The 26,242-nt window shown below is 43.8% G+C and overlaps 1 protein-coding gene across 1 annotated transcript; it reads left to right on the top strand.

Annotated features, from left to right (window-relative positions):
• The first annotated feature begins 330 nt into the window (after positions 1-330).
• Positions 331-26,040, top strand: PCP4L1 (Purkinje cell protein 4 like 1). The gene is made up of 3 exons (XM_043451014.1): positions 331-574; positions 24,067-24,121; positions 24,946-26,040. The coding sequence occupies exons 1-3, from the start codon at positions 566-568 to the stop codon at positions 25,089-25,091; spliced, it is 210 nt and encodes a 69-aa protein (XP_043306949.1). The 5' UTR covers positions 331-565; the 3' UTR covers positions 25,092-26,040.
• The last annotated feature ends 202 nt before the right edge of the window (positions 26,041-26,242 follow it).

Genomic DNA, 26,242 nt, shown 5'->3' with positions numbered 1-26,242 from the left:
TGCTTCACATGGACCCTCTTGATTTCCTTCCAGCTCTTCTTTCTTCACTTTCTCAAACTCACACACCCCTTCCTTCCCTCTCTCTCCTTCCTTCCTTCGTATACTATTCCTTCCTTCTTTGCTCCCCCTACTTCATTTTCCATCCGCTCATCCCCCGACGGTCTCCCCCTCCTTCCCGCTCTCTGTCTTACCCTAGTTTGGAAATGCAGCAGACCTCTGAGACTACCATCATTGGTTACGAGGGGCTGTCACTCTGAGGCAGGAAGAGCGCCTATTGGTCGGCTTGGAGGCGGGTTTGGCGCTGACTATAAAAGGTGGGGCCAGCGGAGGTTAACCGCGCGGCTCTGACAGGACAGGGTCGGAAGGGGACTCCCGGCGCGGATCTGAGCGCTTGGAGCTGGGGTGCGGGTACTAGAACAACGGCTCTCTGCACCGACTCTCCCCGCCTCACCAGCGGGGACCCTGCTTCAGAGCCCGGCAACTCGCTGCCGTCGCCCGTGCAACCCGAGGGCCCTTTGTCTCCCCTGCACGTGCCGCGCCCCGCGCGCCCCGTCTGGTCGCTGAGATGAGCGAGGTGAGCGGCGCTGCCCGACTCCCCGCTGCGGGCTAGGGCTGCGGCGCGGGGAGGCCGCGGCTCGAGTGTCCCAGGGCGGCTCGGGAGGGTGCTGTAGTCCGCATCCGCGGAGAATCCTCCCGGGGCGCCCACCTGCTTCTCCGGAAAAGCGCCCGTATCCAGGCGCTGGGAGCGATTGGAAAAGGGAGGCTTTAAGTTTCCCGACTGTGGGTGGCGATTTAGGGGGGCTGGAATCGAATGTAGAATGGAGGGAGGCTGAGGTCTCCGGTTATAAATCTTACCCTCAGGATGCGGCTCTCTGCATCTGTTTTACTGCTCCGAGGTTACTCGGGCTTCCCTTCGCTCTCCTGACTTCTGAGAAAAACATTCACTTCTGTCCTCCTAGGGCTGTATTGCTTTTACACTCCTTAGGTAGCATTCAGCCGAGAACTCCAGCCTTCGCCCCCTAAGGTGGCCACTTTGCCCCTTTTAGGAAGGTGACATCCCACCCTCCATTCATTCAATCAAGAGCCAACTGTTGGAGGGACCATTTCTGTCATTCAGAAGCCTTGTAGAGGGGGCCTGTCCGGCTCCTGGGGAGATGTCCCCTTCAAGAATAGACCTCCCTCTGCAGTGCTTGTTGCATCCTGATGCTCCGTGGTCATCTGAGCCAGACCCAGTCCATTAACTGTGATTTCCTCTATTCAGAGAACACTGTCCATCTGTGAGGGTCAAAACAGAAACTGAGAAAGACCTGTCCCATTGTTTGACTGCATTTGCAGGCATCCAGAGACAAGGATCTTCCTTTCTAAGTGAAGTCAGTATGGGCAGTGACATCACAGGCTTGGTTTTGGCAACCCCTTTCCTAATACCCAGGATCCTGTGTTAAATCCAACTTCTCATCTATATGCCAGATCCCAGCTCTGCTACTTACTATATGGCCTTAGGCAAGTTTACTAAACCTTTCTCTGCTTCAGTGTTTTATCTGCAAAATTGGGGTAATACTGGTTGTTCTAATGTTCTTAGTACCCGGCACAGAGTAGGCACTCAATCTGTGTTAGCTATTCTCTCTCTCTCTCTTTTAAAAATTTTAACTTAAAAGCATTTTTTTAAGAGTGTTTCAGAAAAGCTAGCTTGAGAATTCTCAAGAATACAGATCAATGAAGGGGCAGGACGCTGGAGCCGGGTTCTCAGTTTAGATCTTCACCTTTAGCAAGAGCTCTGCTGGCTACCAAAAGCTGTCACCCAGGGAGCCAATTAGGGCCAACTACTATGTTTTGGTTGCCATGTCCACTAAATTCATCCTGGAAAATTCAGCTAGTTTGGGGGCTGCAGATGAACTAAAGTGGTTTCCTGTCCCTCATATAGTTGTCACTGTGATTACAGCAGCCTTTCAGAAAGAAAAGAAAAAAAAAAAAGAAAGATTCAATCTTCTTTCCTTTTGCTTTTCCAGCTCTAATATGAGAGGAGAGGTTTTCTGTTTCTTCTTTTCACTGAGGTCTAGAGTTCAATGCCCCCTCCAGTGTTTCTAAATCTGAAAGTTGCAATTCAAGCCGTCCCCTGGGGGTTTGTGATCTGAGGGCTATGCCAACACGAAGATGTATGGTTAGTCTGTGCTTTTAAGGGGAAGTGCACAGCCTTTCTGTAGAATATGCTACAGGGGCTGGGATTTAGAGTGGTATTTGGTGGAGTGACAAAACTGTCATAAAGCAGTGTCAAAGAAAACAATTTGGTGTTTGAGGGGAATGTCAAGTCTTGACTTAGCAGCTGTACTTGGCTAGCCTCAATCAGGAACTCAGGTAGAATGGTAAGAGTAGGATCCTTGAATGGGAAGTAACCATCACTTGTCTGCAGGGCTGCCCAGACTTCCAGGCTGTCAGAGTGATCTGGCTCTAACTAGCAATTTAGCTGTCAAAGTTGCCCCCTAATACGGAGCTGAGCCCGACTTCAGGGATGAGTATTTATGAAATCCAGAAGCAGCTACCTGGGCTTTCACAGAGACCAACTGTCTCTGAACCAGATCCCCAAAGGGCCTTGAATTCCCTCGAGGCCCAGACCCAGCCTGTTTTCTTCCTCCTGTAAAAGTTATGATGAAAAGCGGAAGTGTTGCCCAGAGCTCTGCGGCTCCAGGGAGACTCCGAGCTCCCTTATTTCTCTCAGCCCAGCCCCAGGGGTCTCCTATTTCAGGCTGAGTTCGAGCCAGGAAAGCCCTGTGCTCTCGGAATCTTATGTAAGCTTCACCTCCTCCACCTGCTTCTTTTCTTGCTTCAGAGAAACTGCATGCAATGAGAGGATTTGGGATCTCTTTAAGAGATTCCCATTTCAAATGAAGAGCAAAAGTTGGGCGGGGAGGGGGTGGTCTCCAGACCTAGAGGACAAGTGTAGGGTCCTGGTGACCCTGCTGGGGAGGGTCTCTGGTCACACTTGGCCTTCCTGTCTCTTTGCTGTCACTCGGTACTGCAGCAGAGCTTTTCCCTGTGAGTGTGTGTGCTCATGCGCAGGGGAGCCGCAGGCTCATCTCCAGCTTGTCTGCATTCACAGCTGCAGGCAGGAGTTGATTGCTGTCAATCAGTCCGTCTCTTATAGTTTAATAACTTTTTGCTAGTTTCGGTGAAGAATGGGAATGGGAGATGCATCCAGTCCCTGAGGGCTCTTTCCTATAATCCCTTCTCAAATGGTATGAAGTCGCTCAGTTGTGTCCAACTCTTTGCGACCCCATGGACTGCAGCCTCCCAGGCTCCTCCATCCATGGGATTTTCCAGGCAAGAATACTGGAGTGGGTTGCCGTTTCCTTCTCCAGGAGATCTTCCTGACCCAGGGATTGAACCCAGGTCTCCCGCACTGTAGGCAGATGCTTTACCGTCTGAGCCACCAGGGAAGCTTAAAGCACATTTGCAAGTTTTTCTGTGATCCTGTTGCACTTCTCAAGTGTAAGAAAGCCCAGCTGGAGGAATCCCTTGGCCCAGCAGTCATTCTGTTGAAACAAAGGTTATGGAGGTCTGCTAACTAGTCCCATGGTGTCTGCCCCATAGTGTCTGTCGCCAGGCTGGCAGGGGATGGAGCAAGGGACAGATCAGTTAGAAACCTCACTAGAACCAGTACTCCCTCCTTTATTATTCTGCTCGCTGTCTTCCTAGGTAATAGGAATGGAACATGGTAAAGAATCTGCCTGCAGTTCAGGAGACCTGGGTTCAATCCCTGAGTTAGGAAGATCCCTGGAGGGGCAAATGGCAACCCGCTTCAGTATTCTTGCCTGGAAAATCCCATGGAGAGAGGAACCTGGTGGGCTAAAGTCCATGAGGTCACAAAGAGTCAGACATGACTGAGTGACTAACATATCATACTTTGGGGATCACATTTTTCTACCTGTGCATATCTGTCTGAGTCTACAAGCCTTCCCCACAATGGAAGTTTGGTCAGAGTGACATCATTCTGTTATATCTTCTGTGAACCAGTTGTTAGGGAACCTGGTAGGGACTTGGGGGAAATCCAAGTTTCTCTCTCTTTCTCATTGTATTTAATTATGATGATAATTATATTGGATATATAAAATAGAAAAGCTTGATATTGGAAAGCTTTCTACCTCTAGAAATATCTGTCTTCTAAAGTAAGAGAAACCATAACTTGGTTCTAGAATTTGCTCATCTCTTTCTTAGTTATCCATCCAGGTTGTTGACTTTGGCTGCTTGAACAGGAAACTCTCTGGCTGGTCCAAGTGGACGACTTTGCCATCCTGTGACCCAGGAATATAGATGACTCTTTTCCCTAAGCTGCAGCTGTGATCAGTTACACTTTAGAGTATCAAGTCTCTATAGGGTCAGGCATCCATAAGTAATGTGGCTGAAGTCCAAATATGCAAACCTGCTGTCTTTCATATCTGTCTTTGGAGGGTCTTAACCCTGAAAAGTGATGGGTATAGGCTTGCAGAGGCAGTGGAGGAAGAAGGATTAGGTTAACAACTGTCTTTTCAAGGTTGTGATTCTATAAATGCCTCCTCCTGTTTTCTTTCTGTTTTTCTGTAGTTTGAATTGTCTTTCATGAGTCCATGTTATCATGGGAAAAAATAAGCTTAGTTTTGCAAAAATATTTCTAGAAGAAATACAAGTAATATTTTTCATCAAGAAAATCTCAATATATCAAAACACTTTAGTGATATAATTTCAGATTCATTAAGGAGCCCTAAAAGTCATCTGGTCCAATCTTCTCATTTTGCAGATAAGGAAACTGAGGCCCAAACCTCAGTATTAGAGTCAACAGTGGGCCACAGACGACTGCCTTCTTATCCCCAAAGAACTTTCCCTGAGACTCTTAGTGTGTGACCCCAGTGATAGAATGATGTAAAATCTGCATGCAACTTTGAAGGACAATATTACAAATACTTTGATTAGATTTAATAAATCTGATAGAAAGGAGAGACCAACATAGGAATGAAAGCACTATTCTTCCTTGAGATGCCTAGTCACCTTAAAAATGGGTGCAATGAATGTGCTGAAGTGGAGTAGGTCAGTTAATAGGAATCAAGGGAAGGGGAAGCCTGGAGGCCCTCTTTTCATGCATTTTTAGCTTCTGGTGTCCATCATTGATTTCCTTAAGTGTAGAGCATCAAGGACCAGAAGGAGAGGTTTTCTTTCAGAGAAGAAAGGAATGGCCAATTTTGTTAACTCTAACGTATTTGACTTGGAGGACCCAGTACTGAAAAGTGGGTATTTAAGTAAAATTGCTATACTTGATGATCAAGCCGATGCTAAACAGTCCTCCTTTATTTGGTCACTCGACTTCCAAAGAAAGTATAATGGCTTCCGGAGGAGAAATCTAGAAGAGGGAAAGAGGAATGTATTAGGCTGGCAAAGTAAGCGATCAATACTAAGTGCATAATTTTCTAAATCCATACTCCAAACCCGCTGCTCAAAATGGCTTGACTTGCCCAGAATTATTTTACCTGCAAGAGTAAGCCAAGCCAGAAGCAGATCCAAAACCACTTTCTCTAAGAAATCTGCATCTCTGCAGGTGCCTGGACCTGATCACGTTCTCCTCCTTGAAGCCTGACAACTGCTTAATTCCAGGCTGACACCAGAAGGCAGGCCCACCTAGGTTTCCCAACCCCCCATCCAGGAAAAAGAGGTGCCATTTACCATTCTGTTGTCCTTGGCGCTGCCTCCCTCCCACACAAAGCCCTCCAGCTGTGTGTTTGCTTTGTAGGCTGTGGTGGGATTAATACGTTTATTTTGGGACATTAACGCCATGGGTGGGATGCACATTGAAGATTAGAGTAATAAATGAAGCTTTGGCACTGCTCTCTCTCCCCCACCCCTACCCTCAGTATGGGGTGAAGGCACAGTTCCAAGCTGTGTGCAAAGCACCACAAATAACACTCATTAAATTGTGGCAGTCCATGCTGGGGGGAAACGGGCCGGGGCCTTTGACTCACTGCATACCATGAGCTGGCATAAATGAGGAATTTTGCCTGACTCCGGTGGGGGGTACTGCTATTCCAGGAAACAGAGGTGGGGTGGCTGAATCGGGAAGGACAAACCAGGGGGCTTGGGAGCTTGGACTGCTTAGATTCTATTCCTGTCTTAGGAGGCACCCGAGCTATAAGGTATTTGAGTTATATGCCTTATGTTAGAAAAAGAAGGTGTGTATGTAGAACTGGGAGTAAGGATTTGTAGTTCTTTTTCTGTTATAATCTTGAGGGTGACCTTGAGAAAGTCTTTCTGAAGCTGTTTGAGGACTGCAGCTGGTTGCTACACTGAAAGAATTGAAACAGTTCCAACCGTGCTCCAAAAACAGCAGTCTGGGGTCTTTCAAGGGCACCAGGGGATCCCAAAGGCCTTTCTAAGGATCTTTAGCAGTGAACTTCATTTAACATTGTGGGGGGGGGGGCGGGGACATGTCAGCAGGGATAGAAGGGTCTCTGGGGGGCTGAAGCCTCTTTGTCACAACTTGAAAGCAGATGCACTAACCCTGTCTCTCTTCCCTTTCTGTGCCTCTAAAGCAAACAGGGAGCTTACACAGCCTAGGATTTATGTCAATACTCAGGCAAGAAAGAGGTGTCTGGGATTCATATCTGGGATTTTTAGGATTCAGCCCCTTTTTAGATTTCCCTGCCCTGGACTATAGGACAGGATTCTAAGTCCTTGTGCCTATTCATCTGGATAAAGTGATTCTAACAGTACTATAATGTGTGTATAACATGCTTTCATTTGCCCAGCATCCAAGTTTATCATGCAAAAGCAGGGTACATGTTGCCCAGGTATGATGAGATGCTCCTTTGTTCCTGCCTGTTGCTGCTGCTAACAACCTGTGATACCTCCTGAAAGATGCCAGTAGGATGAGAAGTATAGGAAAATCTGGGTAGTTTACCTTTCCTATGGTTAGTTTTAACTTGCTGCCTGGAGCAGAGGGGGTGACACTGTCTTGCCTCTTCCCTGTGACAATGGTTGCTGTGGCAACACCACTGAAGATGAAAGAGACAAAGAAAGGAAGAATTGCAGCCCAGGAAGGGGGTGGGGCAAGTAGGGCCTAGAGTTACAGGGTACCTATTTCCCAATAGTGGTAGCAAGGAAACAGCACCCAAGTTGCTACCACTTTGACTGTTTTTGGGTGCTTTGCCAAGACAATACTAACCAAACTATCCTCTGAGGCAGGGAGTATATTTCCACAAACATCTTTGTGATACATAGGTGGATGAAATAACTTCAAAGAGGTGTGGTTTATTTGCTCCTGAGCACTAATCACCTCTCTGTGGTCTATAACCAACCCCCCCCCCCCCAAAAAAAAAGAAGGAAAAAAAGCAAACAAACAGTGTGTTTGTGTCTAAGGGTTCTTTGAAATAAAACATGAACACTGTTGGAGGTACTCTACTGGAGATCCTCTCTTGTACATCCCTGACCCGGGGCTAGTTCCAGCAGGCTCCAGGACTCCAGACATGGGCAGCTGCTGTACAGAATACAATTTCTATACAAGAAGTCTGTTGTTGGACCCTTTAACAAAGGTTTAGAGCCCTTGTCAGCATTTTTTGGGGTCAGGCACTGGGAAGATAGGGAGATTGTGATTTCCAGGGTTAGTTTAGGGTAAAAAGAGATCAGTTATGAAACTCCTTTCGTACCAGAATAAGCCTCAAGGACCTTTAGAGCCCTCCCGGTGTTCCCTTCTTTCTTCAGTCCCGCTTAGTGAAGACCCACTCTGCGGGAAGCTCTGCTGTTGCATTCCAGGACTTGAACCATGCAACACCCTAGTAACTTAACCTGTGCTTACATTCAACCCAGAGTTACCTTACTTCAGAATAATAACTATTTGTGTTAATATGAACTAGACATTTTACATTTTTCTAGTTCTTTTTACCTTTTAGGATAGATATTTCTCTTCTGCAGATGAGAGATCTGAGCACAGCAAGGCTAACTGCCTTCCCAATGTCACACAGCTAGGAATGGCAGAGCTGGGACAGTCAATTCCGATCCAGAATATGAACCCAGATCTGTCTAACTCTACCTAATATGGCATACTGCTTCCACCAGGAATTTGAGGCTTAAGAAAATTTTAATTCATGTAAAGAAATATCTATTGAGTACCTACTATGTGCAAGGTATAGGTTGCAGTTACTGCTAGTGATACACAAATAAATGGACTGAGCTTTCAAGGAAATGGGCTCTGGGGGGTGGTGAAGGTGGGGAAAGGGAGGTAAGACAAATACACAATAACCATAATACGAGTACTATGAAATACACTTCTAGAGAAGTTCTTCCCCTCCACCCTCAGCTCTCTTTCAGGTAAATCCGCTGAAGTGAGGAAAAACAATGACCTAGCTTCACTATCTCTGAACCACTACAAAATGAGGCCCTCAGCTATCTAGAAATAAATTAGATTTTAGAAAGCTAGGTGAGGTGGCAAATAAAGCAGAGTTGGAGCTCCCTTCATTCTTTCGACAAATATTAATTGGGGACTTACCTGGTGGTCCCATGGTTAAGAATCTGCCTTGCAACGCAGGGATTGTGGGTTCGATCCCTGGTTAAGGAACTAAGACCCCACATGCCACAGAGCAACTAAGCCCGAGGCCCACAACTCCTGAAGTCTGCCCACTCTGGAGCCCATGCCCCACAACTGGAGAGTCTGTGTGCCACAATGAAAGATCCCACATGACACATTGAGGATTCTGCATGCTGCAACTAAGACCTGACTCAGCCAAATAAATAAATACCTTTAAAAAAGTGTTAGACTGAAAAAAAGACAAATACTGAGTATATATCGTGTGTAAAGGCATTGTGCTAGACCCTGGGACTGCAAGAGTGAATAAGATAGATACTGCCTCTACGCTCACAGAAGCTCACACTGAGATGGGGGAGACATTCAGTATCTAACCACTAAATTAATATTTAATTACATTAATAAAAAGTACTATCAAGGAGAAATACTAGGTGCTATGAAAACTTATAATGAGGGACCTAGCCTAGTCTAGGGGGCTTAGAAGAGCTTCCTGGAAGAAGGAATTCTTGAGGAGAGCTCTGAAGAATAGGAATTAACTAGGTAAAAGGGGAGCAGGGGTAAGAGAACCGTGTGTCAAGGTATTGAGGTGGGAAGGAACAGAGATGAGGTTACTAAGGTAATCAGAGGCTGCATAATGTTGGACCTTTTAGACCATGTTAAGAATTTTCATCTCTATCTTAGGAGCATTGGTAACACCTGGGCTTTTAAGGTGGTCTACATAAGAAACAGCTGTGTTAGGGTGGTAACAGTGGGAGAAGTGAATGGATTAAGAGATATTTGGTAAATAAAGTTAACAGGACTTACTATTGAATTTGGATATGCAATATAAAGGAAAGAAAGGTATCAAAAACAATTTCTAGGTTTCTGGCTTGTACAATTGGATGAAATGGGGAATGTTGCAGAGGACTAGGTTGGGTAGGTAGGATTATGAATTTAGTCTGAAACTGAAGAGTTTGGAGTTTCCATAAAACACCCAAGTGGAGACGTTTTAAAGCTCGGAGGGGAGGTTTGGGGTAGAGATATGTGGTCTGCCCTCTGCATCCATAGACTCCACCAACAGTGGATCCGATTTCTGAGTCTAAGAAGGCAGAACCCATGGAGAGCCAACTGTACTGTGCCATTTTATATAAGGGATTTGAGCATCTGTGAATTTTGATATCCATGGGGATCCTAAAACCAATCCTTCTTGGATAACAAAGGGAGGTTGTATATTTGAGTCCTCAATGGCATTCTGCACTGTTGAATATGGTTTAATTATTATTAATCAATAATTATTGTTATTAAGTAAAATTCTAAATTTTATTCCTCAGTTGCACTAGCCACATTTCTAAGTATTCAGTAGCCCCTTGTGTCTAGGGAGTGCCATATATTAGATGGCACTCTATCATTTCAAAATACTTCTATTATTGCAAAAAGTTCTACTGCAGGGGTCTGCAAACTTATCCTGTGATGGGCCAGGTAGCAAATATTTTTGGCTTTGTGGGCCATGTGGTCTCTGTTGTAGTTACCCAACTCTGCTATTGTGGCGCCAAAGCAGCAGAAACATATGCAAACAAGGGCATGCCTGTGGGCCAGTAAAACTTTATTTAGGAAAACAGGCTGCAGACCAGATTTAGCAGTCAGCAGTAGTTTGCCGAACCTTGTTGTGTTGGATGGTTCTGGTATAAATGATAAACTGAAGTCATAGGTACATATAAGATCATCTGGGAAAAGAGAACAGAAGAGAGCCTATGCCTAAACCTTGAGAGCCTCCAATACTTAAATGTTGGCAGAAGTGTCCAGAAAGAAAAAAAAAAAAAAAAAAAAAACAGGAAAAACTGTGATGCCCCAGGAGCCAAGGAAAGAATGTGTGTCAAGAAAGGTGAAATGATTAACACTGCTGAATGCTTCAAGAGGTCAAGCCAAGTGGAGCTGAAACTTTGCATTTGATTTAGTATCATAGACAACTTTGGTTTCCTAAAGAGCCATTTCAGTGGAGAAGGAGTAGAAGCTAGGTTGAAGTGGGCTGGAGACTGTATGGGAGGTAAGGAAATGGAAACAGTAAATGTTTTGAGGAGCCCAGTTATGAAAAGAAGAGAGACATGAGAGATCCTGGCCCTCACCCCCACCCCAGTCACCTTTCTACTGTTTCTTCTCAGCCTTTGCTAGCTTCTTGACCTCTCCATAACCTTTTTATCTCCCTTAATAAAAAAATAAAGTATAATTTACTTGAAGTAAAATGTACCCTGATCAGAGTATAGTTCTGTGAATTTTAACAAATATATAGTCATATAAACTCCACCAAAATCAAGATATACAGCAGTTCCATCATGCTCAATTTCCCCCAGCCCCCTCTACAGTCACCCCTCCTATGACCTCAGCCCTTAGTAGTTGCTGGTCTGTCTGCCGTCCCTATAGTTTTTCCTTTACAAGAAATGTCACATAATTGGGATCATACAATATGTGTGTATCCTTTTGGGTCTGGCTTCTTTCACTTAGCCTAATGCCTTTGAAGTTTGTCCATGTTGTGTGTATCCATAGTTCATTCCTCCTTTAATTGCTGAGTGGTATTACATTGTATGGATGTGTTACAGTTTGTTTATCCATTCCTCAGTTAAGGGACATTTGATTGTTTATAGTTTTTGGTGATTACAGGTAAAGCCATTATAAACATTCACTTAACAAGTTTACATGTAGACATAAGCTTTAATTTCACTTGAGTAGATGCCCAGGAGTAGGATTGCTGGGCAGTATGATAAATGTACCCTTAACAAACTACCATAGGGACTTCCCTGGTGGTCCAGTGGTTAGAACGCCACACTTCCACTGCAGGGTGCACGGGTTTGATCCCTGGTCAGGGAACTAAGCTCCCACATGCCATATGGTGTGGCCAAAAAATAAATGAAGAAAAATTAAAAAAAAAAAAAAAGATGGAGAAGGGAATGGCAACCCACTCCAGTATTCTTGCCTGGAGAATCCCATGGACAGAGGAGCCTGGAGGTCTACAGTCTGTGGGGTCACAAAGAGTCGGACATGACTGAGTGACTAATATTTTTTGTATTTTACCGGAAAATACTCCTGTTAGGTTTTATTCCAGTTGAACTAAAATAAGGAATCAACTATTAGCCTAATTCCTAGGAGAGGTACTTTAAACTTGAAAGAATATGTATCTTATATGTAGCTGACCATCATAATACAGAGTTATTTAAACTTCTTGACACCCTGCAATTAAAGTTATTTTTATAAACCAAAAAAAAAAAAAAAAAAGAAAAAAAGGAAAGAAACTACCACAGTAGCTATACCATCTTGCATTCCCAGCAATGTCTGAGAATTCCAGATACTCTGTATCTTTGCCAGCACATGGTATTGTCATAAACAAAACAGGCAAAAAACCCAAAGCAACAATAACAATTCTCATTAGGTATATAATGAGATCTAATTGTGGTGTTAGTGTGAATTTCTCAAGTGACTAATGATGTTATACATATTTTCATGTGCCTGTTTGTCATCCATGCATCCTCTTTGGTGAAGTGTTCAAACATCTTGTCCTTTTTACAAATTGTATTAATATTATGGAGATTTGAAAGTTCTTTATATATACTGGATACAAGTCCTTTATCAGATTTTTGATTTGCAAATATTTTTTTCCAGTCTGAGGTTTGTCTCTTCATTCTCTTAGAAGTATCTTTCAAAGAGTAGTTTTAAATATATATATATATATGTGTGTGTGTGTGTGTATTTTTTGGCCATGCCAAGCAGGCCCGTTGGATCTTACCATCAACCAGGGATCGAACTTGTGCCTGTTGTAGTGGAAGCATTAAGTCTTCTTTTTTTTTTTTCCTTAACTTTTATTTTATATGGGGTGTAGTTGATTAACAAACAATGTTGTGATGGTTTCAGAACAGTGAAGGGACTCAGCCATACATATACATGTATCCATTCTGCCCCAAGCCCCACTCTCATCCAGGCTGCCACGTCTCACTGAGCAGAGTTCCATGTGCTATACGAAGCGCTGAGTCTTAACCAGTGGACTGCCAGGGAAGTCCCAGAGCAATTTTTAATTTTGACAAAGTCCAATTTATAATTTTTTTCTCTTATGGATTGTGCTTTTGGCATATCTAAGAAATCTTTGTCTAACCCAAGTTTGCAAAGATTTTTTTCCTGTATTTTCTTCTAGAAGTTTTACAGTTTTAGGTTTTATATTCATTTCAAGTTAATTATTGTACAAGGTGCAAAGAATAGGTTGAGGTTTTTTGGGGTTTTTTTGTACATGGCTAGCCAATCATTCTAGCACTCTTATGAATGGATCACCCTAACCTTTCAATATTGAGGTTCCTCCAGGGTTGGTCCTAGAGCTGATTCTTTTCACTCTAGTGGTGGCTAGAAAAGGAATTCAAATTGGTGAAGGCTTTTTTTTCTTTTTCTTAGAGAAAGGATGAGGTTTTATTTATAAGTGAAGAAAATTGATTTTAAAGCTTCTTGAGAAGGAGAAAAGGGGAATGGGCTCTAAAACTCAAATGGAAGGACAAGACATCATCTGAATGGGTGGGGAAAGGGAGGGTGTTGCTATGTCATACCTCTCTCTGCAGTCTCAGTGCCTGAAGACAAAAGACCCCTAAGCCAGCAGGCCTCTCCTTCTCCTCCTTCCCCACAGGAAGGGGGAGTCCACAACTTTTAACAGCAGAGGAAACAAAAGTTACTCATGGGGAATTGGCAGCTACTGCCAAGGTGATCGAATGGAACATTGGAACACATCAGGCCCAGAGGTGAGGAAGAAAGGAATACAGGAAGAAAGGCAGGGAAAGAAACTAGGGCCCTCTAGGGAAAAACAGGAGTTGATGGGCCTCATAGTTGCTAATTAGTGTTTGGTGTGTATTGAGAATTAAGAAACATTTAGTCCTCTGTGGGCAGTGAGGTGGAACTGAACCAAGCTTCAACTCACTAGAAGCTTGGAATAACAGGCTTCAGTGTAAGCAAGGGAATCATTTGGAATGGAAACCAGTAGGATGATCCTGCACATAGAATTCTCAGAATCTGAAAGGCTAGCATCTGGCCCTGGGAGTGAAGACCACACAAACAGGCTATGGCTAACCCCCAGGGGTTAGCCTGGTGTGTGTCAGGAGGCCCACTGAGCAAACATTAAAAATGAAAGCCACGAACTTCCCTGATGGTCCTGCAGCTAAGACTCTAAACTCCCAATGCAGGGGACCCAGGTTCTATCCCTGGTCAGGGAACTAGATCCCACATGCCACAACTAAAGATCCTGCATGCTGCAACTAAGACTCAGCCAAATACATAAATATTTTTAAAAACTTTATATATATATATATATATATATATATATATTTAAAAGATGAAAACCAGAGTCAGTGTGGTTAGCTCAACTATCAGAGCAGGAATCTGAATCAGTAGGCATGGTCTGGGGTCAGATTCTTAAATTACAAATAAGCTTTCCCATATTGGGAGGATGGGACCGTGTAGAGTGGTAGTCTGCAACCTTTTTGGCACCAAGGACTGGTTTCAAGGAAGACCATTTTTCCACAGACCAGGGGTTGAGGGGAGTGGAGGTGGTGGTGGGGATGGTTCTTGGATGATTCAAGTGTATTACATTTATTGTGCACTTTATTTCTATTATTATTACATCAGTTCCACCTCAGATCATCAGGCATTAGATCTGGAAGTTGGGGACCCCTGCTCTAGAGTGTACACCAAGAAACTGTTGGGGACTATGGATTGAGAGAGTAGTACTTGAATACAGCTGTCTAACTGTGGAAATGGAAGGAAGTCATGACCCCTAGGACTTTCCTTCTTACCCAGGGATTGCTCTGCTGTGCGGGAAAACTTGTCTGATTAAGTCATTTTCACGTTGGACATGCTTCTCACGCTGTATGTGTGTGCCACATGCACACACATGCTTATGTCTTCGGCTGGAGACTGGGATATAGCACAGCATATTGTTCAAGAGGGTGGACTCTGGAGTTGGACTGTCTTGGTTCAAATCCTGGCCTTGCTACTTCTTAGCTATGTGACCTTAGGTAAGTTAATTAACCTCTTCTGGACCTTAGTTTTCTTATCTGTAAAGTGAGACTAGTAACATTACCTATCTTATAGGGTAAGAATTCAATGTGTTATATTGTAAGAATTCAACGTGGTAAAGTACTTAGAAAAGTGACTGGTACAAAGTATTATATATATATGTATATATATATATATATGATTTTTAGTAAGATGAGCTAGTGCAGTGAAGGTTGCTCAGTCGTGTTTGACTCTTTGCGACCCCATGGACTGTAGCCCACCAGAGTCCTCTGTCCATGGGATTTCCCGGGTAAGAATACCGGAGTGGGTTGCCATTCCGCTCTCCAGGGTATCTTACCAACTGAGGGATCAAACCTGCGTCTCCTGCATTGCAGGCAGGTTCTTTACCATCTGAACCACCAGGGAAGCCTTAAGATGAGGTTGGGTGAGAAAATGAGGTAGCATGGCATTCTAAAGTCTTTTGATTCCCTCCAGTTCCCTGAGATGGGTTCTATAAGGACATGGAAGGATTTGCTAAGCAATTTAACTGTTGTTATTTCTGGGGTCAGAAGAGCTCAGTATTGAAAAAAGTAGAAGAGCACCTGAGAGTTAGTAATTAATACCTGGCCAGAATGAGAGGCTGAGAGAGCAGCTGAGAAACAAAAGCTGCTTGTTTCTCAAGGTTCTCAAGAAACAAGTCACCCGTCACAGCTCTTGTGGGTTAGACTCGATCCTCTGCAGGTGTAAGTTTTTGTGAGAGATGCTCATAGAGCATGTGGTTCACATAGAGTGGACCTCTGTGCCTCCTTGGTTTGCCTGAAATATGGGTAATCTGATGGCTTCCAGATAGATGCGCTGCTGCTGCTAAGTCGCTTCAGTCGTGTCCGACTCTGTGCGACCCCATAGACGGCAGCCCACCAGGCTCCCCCGTCCCTGGGATTCTCCAGGCAAGAACACTGGAGTGGGTTGCCATTTCCTTCTCCAATGCATGAAAGTGAAAAGTGAAAGTGAAGTCGCTCAGTCGTGCCCAACTCTTAGCGACTCCATGGACTGCAGCCTACCAGGCTCCTCCATCCATAGGATTTTCCAGGCAAGAGTACTGGAGTGGGGTGCCATTGCCTTCTCCGGATCGATGTACTAGAGAATCTTTATTCACTCACCTAAAATTGCTGAGTTTCTAGGAGATACACAGGAGGGTTAGGGCAGGGACCAGAGACCAGTAAAGGGCTGAGTATGATGTAGGGGGTGGGAGCTAACAACTTGGGATTTAACTGCCCCCAACCCCCACACCGCACCAAATCACTAACCACTAAATCCAGAAATCCAGAGTGTTTGGAGCAGCTATTTTGAGAACTGGCTGCAGAGAGTGCAGGGAGGAGGGGCAAGTTGAAGCTCTAACATATTACGTTTTAGTAGAAGGTATGAGAGAGATTTCAAGGAGGATTGTGAGTAATAGGGTTTTCTTCTCCTTTTTAGAACCCTTTTCTGCTCTCCCGAGTGACCTCTCATAAATTTAAGTCAAATAGAGCTGAGAACCCCTGGGTGACCGGACGGCTGCTGTGCCATGGCTCCACTCCAGGGCCAGTAATCTCAGGAGAGACTCCGGAAGGCAACAGCTGGCCAGGGGGAGGGAGAGGGCTGGCCTGTGCGGTCCAGTCCCGATACATACTCCTGCTTAGTGGATTCTCAAGGTTAGCTGATATGGGAGGGAATGTAAAGGAAGAGACAGCTACTCGAAGGGAAATATTTAGAATTGGAGTCCAGATTTTCCTCCAAAGGGGAGGGATGAGAGAAAAGACTTGGTGGATTAAGGGAATGGGCTTAGAGAGAGAGAGGGAGGGAGGGATAATAGTTAAAGCAAGGGTCAGATTCAGGGATTTGCTGGTAACAGAGAAAGTAGGATTTGAAGTCAGAGATCATGGGACTATAGAACTTGCCTCTAGACCTATGACCCACTTGTCTGGACTATTGAATGTTATATCCTATTACTAAACACCCCATCCGTGTCATGCATTTGCAGTGTGGACAGACCTCTTGTGATGACAGTGTGGCATCATGGAAAGTGTCACCTAGGTAACTACTGGATCATTATATTGATCGTGCGAAAAAAAATTTACTGTAGGAAGACAGGAAGACCATGGGAAAAGAAAGAGTATTGAGTGGCCAGTCTCCCAAGACTCTCAGGAATAACCCTTCCTCTTGTGAAACCTTTTTTTTTTTTTTTTTGTCAAAGCGGGACAGGAGGAATTCTGTAAGGTTTGGGGAACACTTTTGTGCATGTTCTTTCAGATTTTTAAATAAAAATGTACGTATACATGGATAAGCAATTTATATCTCTTATAAAAATTGGACCATATCAACTTATAATATCCTTTCAAAAACATTAGAGCAAAAATGAACACATTGTAAATCAAATATACTTACATAAAATTTAAAAAATAATTTAAAAATTAGATAGTTATTTTATAACTGTCTGCTATCTCCAGTACTTTGCAAGATATTAGGAAAGCACAAATAAATCACAAGACTTGAAAAAGCAGTGTAGATGTGACCAGTATATCCTTTGAAAATCATATCTTAACCCTGGGGGTCCAGTGGTTGAGAAAATGCCTTGCAATGCAGGGGACATGGTTCATTCAGTCCTTGGTCTGGAAAGGAAGATCCTATATGCCTGGGAACAACTAAATCAGCACTCCACAACTACTGAAGCCCTCTCTCTGTGGAGTCCCTGAGTAGGAACTACTAGAGCCTGTGCATCTCAACAAAAGATCACACGTGCTGCAATGAAGACAAGACGGAGCCAAATAAGTAAATAAATAAAATCACGTATGGTCAATAAAGCAATCTTAGTTTGGCCCCACATTTTAACATCCGAAAGGATGGGATTGTCCATCTACCTAACAATTCTTAAGTTTGTAATTTACTTTTAAAGATGCTTTCCCTAACAAATACAGTACAGCATCACTGTTTTATAATCATAATTTTTGTTTTACTTTATTTTCTTTTTTAAAAACTATTTATTTATTTGGCTTCACTGAGTCTTCTTTGTGGCACTCGGGATCTTTGTTGTGATGCATGGAGCATGTGGGCTCAGAAGTTGTGGCTTGTGGGCTTAGTTATTCCACGTCGTGTGGAGTCTTAGGTCCCTGACCAGGGATTAAACCTGCACCCCCTGCATTGCTGGGCAGATTCTTTACCACCAAGGAAATCCCAAACTGTTATTTTCTTATTTCTCTCTAGCTTTTTATTAGAAAAATTTATCAGAGTTGAAAGAATTGTTCAATGCACATCCATATCCTTTCCACCTAGCCTCAGTGATTGTTAATATATCAGCATATTTGTGTCAGCATGTGACAGTATTTGATCTTGGGGACATAGTACAGTGGTTAAGAGTGTGGAGTCACTCTGCCTGGGTCCCAGAGAAAACAGTTTCACTGTTTTCTAGTAGTGTGGCTTGAACTTGGGCAAAATCTTCAGTGTCTCTAAGCCTGTTTCCTCACCAGTAAAACAGGATGACATCTCAGAGATTTAAGAGGATGATATGGGACAGGGCTTGGCACATAATAAATGCTCGAGAAGTATTATTTGGGAACCTGTCCTATTTGCTCACTCAGCCTGGAAGATAGGGACACTTTCTTGACTGGTTTTACTTTAAATCTGTGCCCATTAACTTCAAGTGAGCCCTTAGGGCTGCCTGGTAATCCTGCCACATCTCACCAGTCATTCACTCTCTTCACTTTGTTCGATGACTATTTCACTCAGTCACCTCTCTCCTCAAATCTTAAATACTTTCTGCCCCTTCTTCATTCTTAGCTGACAAGTGTGCTTGTGTCACTGAGAAAATAGAAACAATCAGAAGAGAACTTTCGTACATTCCCATTACTCTTGCCATCTTACTTCCATCTATACCCCTATTCTATGTCTTCATTCCTATATTGTGGATAAACTGTCCATAGTTCGGTTTAAGACCAACCTAGTTACTTATATTCCCTGGTAACTCAGACGGTAAAGCATCTGCCTACAGTGTGGGAGACCTGGGTTCGATCCCTGGGTCAGGAAGATCCCCTGGAGAAGGAAATGGCAACCCACTCCAGTATTCATGCCTGGAAAATCCCATGGACCGAGGAGCCTGGTGGGCTACAGCCTGTGGAGTTGCAAAGAGTCGGACACGACTGAGCGACTTCACTTCATTTACTTATGCACTAGATCCATTTCCTTTTGTCTATTCAAGATCACTCTAGTAATTATGACTTCTATTTTCTGCACCATCAGGTTTTCCTTCTCTACTAAATCATTCCCATGACTCCACATCCTTCCTCAGCTACTGTCCAATTTCTCTGGGTCTCTTTAAAGAACTCTTTGAAAGAGCTATCTTTATTCACACATCCATCAACAAATCCAACTTATTCTACCATGAAAATTGTCTCAAGTCTTATCACCTCTCTCACTACCACCTGTTTCCCCTCTTTCTTTCTTGCCTCTCTCTAGTCTGTTCTCCACCCCACAGTCAGTGATCCCTTAAAAACACGTCAGACCATGTTTCCTTCAGCATCAAACCTTGTAATGCCTTTTCATCAGCTCAGAAAAAAATCCAGGACTTCCCTGGTGGTCCAGTGGTTGGGAATCCGCTTGCCAGTGCCAGAGATGTGGGTTCAATCCCTGGTCTGGGAAGATTCCACATGCTGTGGGGCAACTAAGCCTGCGTGCCACAGCTGCTGAGTGGCATACTCTAAAGACTGCTCTGCGACAAGAGAAGCCGCTGCCGTGAGAAGCCCATGCACTGCAACTAGAGAGTAGTCCCTGCTCACCTCAACTAGGAAAAGCCCACGTACTGCATGAAGATCTAGGGCAGCCAAAAATAAATGAGTAAGAAAAAGGAAAACAGTCTCATCTTTTCCCTGGTCCGAAGACATTCATATTCTAGCACCTGCCCAACTTCGTTTTCTATACTCTCTCCCTTTCTCACTCAACTCCAGATGTGCTGATTTTCTTTCTCTTCCTGAACACACTTGGCACAAAATCTGCCTCAGTGACTTTCCACCTGATGCTTCATCTGCCCCCAAGGCTCTTTTAGATATTCACCTGACTGGCTCTTATATGTCATTCAAACCTCTATGTCACTCATCAGAGAGGCCTTCCTAGACTACTCTGTTTTATTTTCCTTCTTGGTGTTTGTCACTAACTGGCATAATTGTTTAATGAGTTCAGGGACTTATTAATAATTTTGCTCATTTCTGTATCCCTAATGTTTAGAACAATAATTGGCAGATATTGGGCAGTGATATATTTGTTGAATGAATGAATCTTGTGTTTCTTCTATATCCCTTTCATGTATAGAACAGTGCTAAACTCAAATATAAGTCCATGATAAGTATTGATAAAAATAGGGTAGAAATAGCATAATCTACAGAATTGATGTTTTCAAACTGTGGTGGTGGAGAAGATTCTTGAGAGTCTCTTGAACAGCAAGAAGATCAAACTAGTCAGTCCTAAAGGAAATCAACCCTGATTATTCATTGGAAGGACTGATGCTGAAGCTGAAGCTCTGATATTTTGGCAACCTGATGTGAAGAGCCTACTCATTGGAAGAGACCCTGATTCTGGGAAAGATTGAGGGCAGGAGGAGGAGGTGACAGGATGAGATGGTTGGATAGTATTACTGACTCAATGGACATGAGTTTGAGCAAACTCTGGGAGATAGTGAAGGACCAGGAAACCTGGCGTGCTGCAGTTCATAGGGTTGCAAAGAGTAAGACACAACTTAGTGACTGAACAAGAACATAACATAAACTGGATTCGATCAGCTTCCTAAAGTAGAACCCTTATATCTGGCAGTCATTTAACAAAAGTTTGCTTCTGTAAAATGAGGGATAATATTTTATACTCCATTGAGCTCTCCCAAGGATGAGATGAGAAAACATTTTTGAAAGCACCAGTTTCTGTGTTTTGAAAATATCAAGTACTCAAAATTGTGAAATAAACAAACTCTAAGGGGACCCAGAAGCCTACAGGAGTGACTGTTTCAAGATGAATTGTACCTTGAGACTGAGGAATGACCAGATGAAGCAGTTCTGTTGGTAAGATTCTGAGGAAGGGGAGTTACTATTATGTTACATCTAACTCTCCATCTGAGCAGAGAGGCTGGAAAGAAGCACACATATGAACTGACAGATCTCACTTCATGTTCATGAACTTGGCCTTGTGAGGGGCCTTAATGCTTCCCAGAAATCTTATTACTGTTCCCTAATCCATTCACTTTCCTCCTCTCCTCGATGAGTATTTTGTCCCTTCTTCTCTGCCCTCCTCCTTCAGCACCTCTTCTTGCCTCTTGAAGGATCACCTTGTTACCTATTTTACTTCAGATACAGAAGCAATTAGAGGAGACCTTGCAAATGTTCCTACCTGCTTGTGTTTGGGCTTGTGTGGCTCTGCTCCCCTCCAGTTCCTCTGGATGATCTGTTCTTAGCTCCTGTCCAAGGCCACCCCTCTACTCACGCGATGAATCTTTCACCCTTTTCTGCTCTCCAGCAATGAACCTCTTTCTCTCATACAGTTTTTCCTTCTTTACTGGATTATTTCCACAAAGCACAAATATTCTGTAACTTCTGCTGTCTTAAAATCTTCTTATGACCCCATGTTCCCCTCAAGCCACAGCCCCCATTCTTATTTCTTTGGAACTCCTTCTATATTTGCTGCTTTAATGCCTGTCCTCCTTTTCTCTAAGGAACACACTACAATCAGATTTTTCCTCCCTTCTTCGACTATAACTTCTCTTGTCATTGTCACCAGTGATCTCCCCATAGCAAAACCCAATGGTCAATTCTTGATCCTTATTTTACTAGGCCTACCTGCAGAATTTGACACAATCACTCTCGTCTCTGTGAGATAGTTTCTCTGTGTGGCTTCTAAAGTGCTATGATCTCCTGGCTTTTCTCCTGGCTTTCTTCTCAATTTTTTAAATTGACATTTTGTCATTTCTATACCCTGTAATCACTGGAATGACCCAGGATTTGATCCTGTTCTCTTCTTTATTCGAATTCACTTCCTTGGTGATTTCACTCAGTCTCATGGCTTAAATACCAACCACATGTTAATAATTGCCTAATTTATATCTCTGGGCCAAGGCCTTCTCTTTCACTCTTTTGAATATTCAACAGTGTATCAAAGCAAATGCTGGATACTTCCGTAGGCATCTCAAACTTGTCCAAAAACAAACCCCTGATCTTTTCCCTAACACCTGCTCTCCCGGCTGTCTTCTTCATTTCAGAAAATGCCAATTCCATTGTTTTTCATTTCCTCAGCCCTAAAACTTTGGAGTCATCCTCGACTCCTGTCTCACAGTGCCATTTATCCAATCAACCAGTCACTTTAGTCATAGCTTGAAAATAGTGTCTGAGGGGTCCACACCTATGGATTCAATTAACTGAGGATTGAAAATATTTTTATAAAAATTCCAGAAAATTCAAAAAATCAAAACTTGAATTTGCTGCAAGCCAGCAACTATTTATAGAACATTTACATTGTATTAGATATCATAAGTAATCTAGAGATGATTTAAAATATGTGGAAGGATGTGTATAGGTTATATGCAAACATTATGCCATTTTATGCAGACGTGCGCATCCATGAGTTTTTGTATTCTCAGTGGTCCTGGAACCCATTCTTTGTGGATACTGAGAGACAACTATATACCAGAGTTGAACTACTACTCCCCACTTCCACAGGTTTCCCAGGTGGTGCTAGTGGTAAAGAGTCTGCCAGCCGCTATGTAAGAAACTCGGGTTTGACCCCTGGGTTTGGAAGATCCCCTGGAGTAGGATATGGAACCCGCTCCAGTATTTTTGCCTGGACACAGGAGCCTGGCAGGCTGCAGTCCATGGGGTGGCAAAGACACAAATGGGCACTTGAGCACACCACTTCCACTGCCATCTTGTTGATCCAAGCAGCCATTATCTCCTACCTGGTTTTCTGCACTAACTGCTTAGCAGATTTTTCTGCTTCCTCCCTAATGCACTTATGTGCAAACTGAAGGTCTCTAATGGCTTCTCCTTGCTCTTATGGTAAAAGTCTAACTCCTTAAAATGACTTCCAAGATCCAACATGGTCTGCCTGCACTCCCAGTTATTTCTAATCTCATCTTCATTTGTTGTTCCTCCTTCTTCTTCCTCTCCACTCCAGATACACTGGCTTCTTGCTGTTCTCAAACAGGCTAGTGACACTTCTGTTTCAGGAAGGGGGACCTCTTTCTGGGCCCAAGAGTGGGCTCTTGTCTAACAGTCAGAAATTAGTTGTCTGAAAAGACACATGAGCTGATAAAACTAGAGACTTTATTGGAAAGAGAACCTGGGCAGAGAGCAGCGGGGTACGGAAACCCAGGAGAACTGCTCTGCCACGTGGCTCCCAGGTTTGGGTTTTATGTTGATGGGATTACTTTCCAGGTTGTCTTTGGCCAATCATTCTGACTCAGGGTCCTTCCTGGTGGGACATGCATTGCTCAGCCAAGGTGGATGCCAGCAAGAAGGATTCTGGGAGGTGGAAGGACGCATGCGTCTCCTTTTGACCTTTCCCGAACTCTTCCGGTTGGTGGTGGCTTATTAGTTCCGTGTTCTTTGCTGGGACCTGCTGTCGTAAAATAACTCACACATGGTTACTATGGTGCCTGGCCAGGGTGGGCGGTTTCCGTCAGTGCTTCCCCTAACACTCCACCCCTTGAAAGCTCTTGCCCTCCACCATAGGCCTTACTCCCTTATCTCCTTCAGCTCTTGGCTCAGACGCCACCTTTCAGAGAGGGTTTTCCTGACCACTCTGTGTACAACCGTATTTCTCTGTTCCCACCTGGCATTCCTGCCTCCCTTTTCTGTCCTTCGTCTATAGCACTCCTCACCATTTAACATAACAATAATTTTCTAAAATATTTTTTTTTTTATGGACCATTTCTAAAGTCTTTATTGACTTTGTTACAATATTGCTTCTATTGTTTATGTTCAGGTTTTTTTTTGGCTACAAGGCATGTGGGATGCTAGCTCCCTGACCAGCAATCTCACCTGCTTCTCCCCCCAACTCAGATTCTTTTTTTTTTTTTTTTTTAATTTTTTTATTAGTTGGAGGCTAATTACTTCACAACATCTCAGTGGGTTTTGTCATACATTGATATGAATCAGCCATAGATTTACACTTATTCCCCATCCCGATCCCCCCTCCCACCAACTCAGATTCTTAATCACTGTACCAGTAGGGAAGTCTATAACAACATAATAATAGTTTTGTTTATTCATTTGTGTATCTAAATCCTAGAATGCAAACTCAATGAAGGCAGGTTGTTCCTCTTTTGTCCTCTACAATTTCCTTAGCAACAAATACTTTTTGAATAAATTTTGATGATTTTTCTCTCTCTCTCTGATCTCAAGACTCACTTCTTCAAAAGGCTAAGAGATGTACTTGGTAATAGGAGGACTTGAAAATTATGATGGTGATTCTAAGGGGATGGTACCTTAATACTTCCATTAATATCTAATACTCTGATTTTTCTTCTCCAGCTTAACACCAAAACATCCCCAGCAACCAACCAGGCACCTGGCCCTGAGGAAAAGGGTGAGTGGGGATGGGCTAGGAAGTTTATAGAGCAGGTAAATATTGGGACATGAAAACAAGGTGAGCTGTAAATCTGGAAGCTCCTAAAGTCAGATGTAACAGGAATAAGAATGTAATAAGTGAAACAAAGCACTAGTTTAGGACCACTATATCTATAGGCTTCCTTCTACTTTTTTCCTAAGAAGTAAACCTACCAGTATTTACTCTTTGATTTTAGAAACTGGCTCTGGAATGCTTGGAAACAGGCACACAGTGATAGGAAGAAGCTCATCAAATAGTCCCGGACTCTGTCTCAATCAGAACTTGAGAGAAAGCTGGGGAAAGAGAGCTCACTCTGGTACTCTGAATTGTTGTTGTTTAGTCGCTAAGTCGTTTCTGACTCTTCTGGACTCCATGGACTGTATCCCTCCAGGCTCCTCTGTCCATGGGATTTCCCAGGCAAGAATATTGGATTGGGTTGCCATTTTCTTCTCCAGGGGATCTTCCCAACCCAGGGATCGAACTGGCGTCTCCTACACTGGCAGGCGGATTCTTTACCACTGAGCCACCAAGGAAGCATTTAGGAATAAGTGATGACAGAAGACATTTGTCATCTTGGTTTAAGAGTTGCAAAGCTCCTGAATAATTACTATAACTAATTCTCACCCCAGGTACCCTGACTCAAACTCCTAGGAGATTATTAGACATTCTGTGTCCTAGCAAAAGTTGGGGGCCCACACAGAGTCTAAGCAGAAAGTGGACTTTAACCACTGTATTTGGGGCCTGGGGGAAAGGGCTGGGGCCATTCAGGTTTCCTCATTAATGAAATTTTCAACTGTCTGCAGGGAAAGCTGGCAGTGCCAAGAAGACTGAGGATGAGGAGGAGGAGATTGACATTGATCTGACGGCACCAGAAACAGAGAAGGCTGCCCTTGCTATTCAGGGCAAGTTCCGGCGATTCCAGAAAAGGAAAAAGGATCCCAGCTCCTGAATAACCAGCCTTACCCTCTCCTCACACCCTGCTCCCTCCCCTCTCCTTTTCCACAGCTCTGACTCCCACGTGTCTTTGTCTCTTTGTTCCACTAGCCTCTCATAGAGGCAAGTTCAACCCTTATACATTATTTATTCCAGCCCCTCAAGCCATTGTCGTTGTAGAGGCATGAGGAACAGAGGCAAGATGAAGAATTTAAAAGGCAGCCACTTGTCTAAGGGCGGACCATTTTCTCCTGGAGATACAGCCACTTGATCAGTACCTATGCCTTCCCTATGAGGTTGAAGAGCAAGAGGATTTGAGGTGGAGAGAGGGACCCCTGATAATGTGGGAGGGAGGGGAATGCCTTCAGAGTAGGGTGCCCAACGGTGGGGCATATACACTGTTCCACTGGTTACAAAAGTTTCACTTCAGGTAGCATCTTTTCCCCTTCACATCCTTCTCATCAGCACCTCAACTCCCCTCCTATGAGCTAAGCCTCAGCGGGAACTGGAGCCTCCCTTTCCCCTTGGCAGACCTAAATCAAGCTGCTTCCATGTTAGTGCATGCTGAGTAGATTAGTTCCGAGGATGGGAGACTGGGACAAGGAAAAGTTTCCTTCATCATGTGAGTCGAGAACCATATGGGGCAGACATGGAAGAGGTTCAGGGGCCACAGGCAGGGAAAGGGGAAGATTTGAGAAGGAAAGAAAAATGGAGGAGGAGGAGGAGGTCTCTAAAGACACAAGCTACTGCTGGTAAAGCTGTATTATGTAAAGGATTCTTGGGGATTCCTGCCTACCTCTAACCCCTCATGTCTAGATACCCTCAGAGGCCACACAAATCGAGTGACCCCTATAGTTCCCACCTGTCTCATGGTGGAGTCAGAGCAGAATTAGAATAACCACTCTATGTGATTTTAGCATGTGTAATAACTATGAAAGCAATAAAAAAAAAACCTCTCAAGTGGAGCCGTTTGACCTCTACTTCTGTATTTTTCTCCGGAGGAATATGAACGTAAGTCTGAGCTGGCCTCAGGGAGGTGGTAGAGCAACTGCACAGATGCCACGGTGGCTCAGGAAACTGATGCTGGCTGAGAATTTGCAGACCGAAGCCCCCTCCTACCTTCGTTCCCTGACCTCGTCCCCACCTTGATTCACCACCCACGCAGTC

This window comes from Cervus canadensis, chromosome 2 (genome assembly GCF_019320065.1).
Source record: "Cervus canadensis isolate Bull #8, Minnesota chromosome 2, ASM1932006v1, whole genome shotgun sequence".
Classification (NCBI taxonomy): Eukaryota; Metazoa; Chordata; class Mammalia; order Artiodactyla; family Cervidae; genus Cervus; species Cervus canadensis.
The sequence above is the reverse complement of the archived record's forward strand: the minus strand, read 5'-3'. Positions and strand labels throughout refer to the sequence as shown.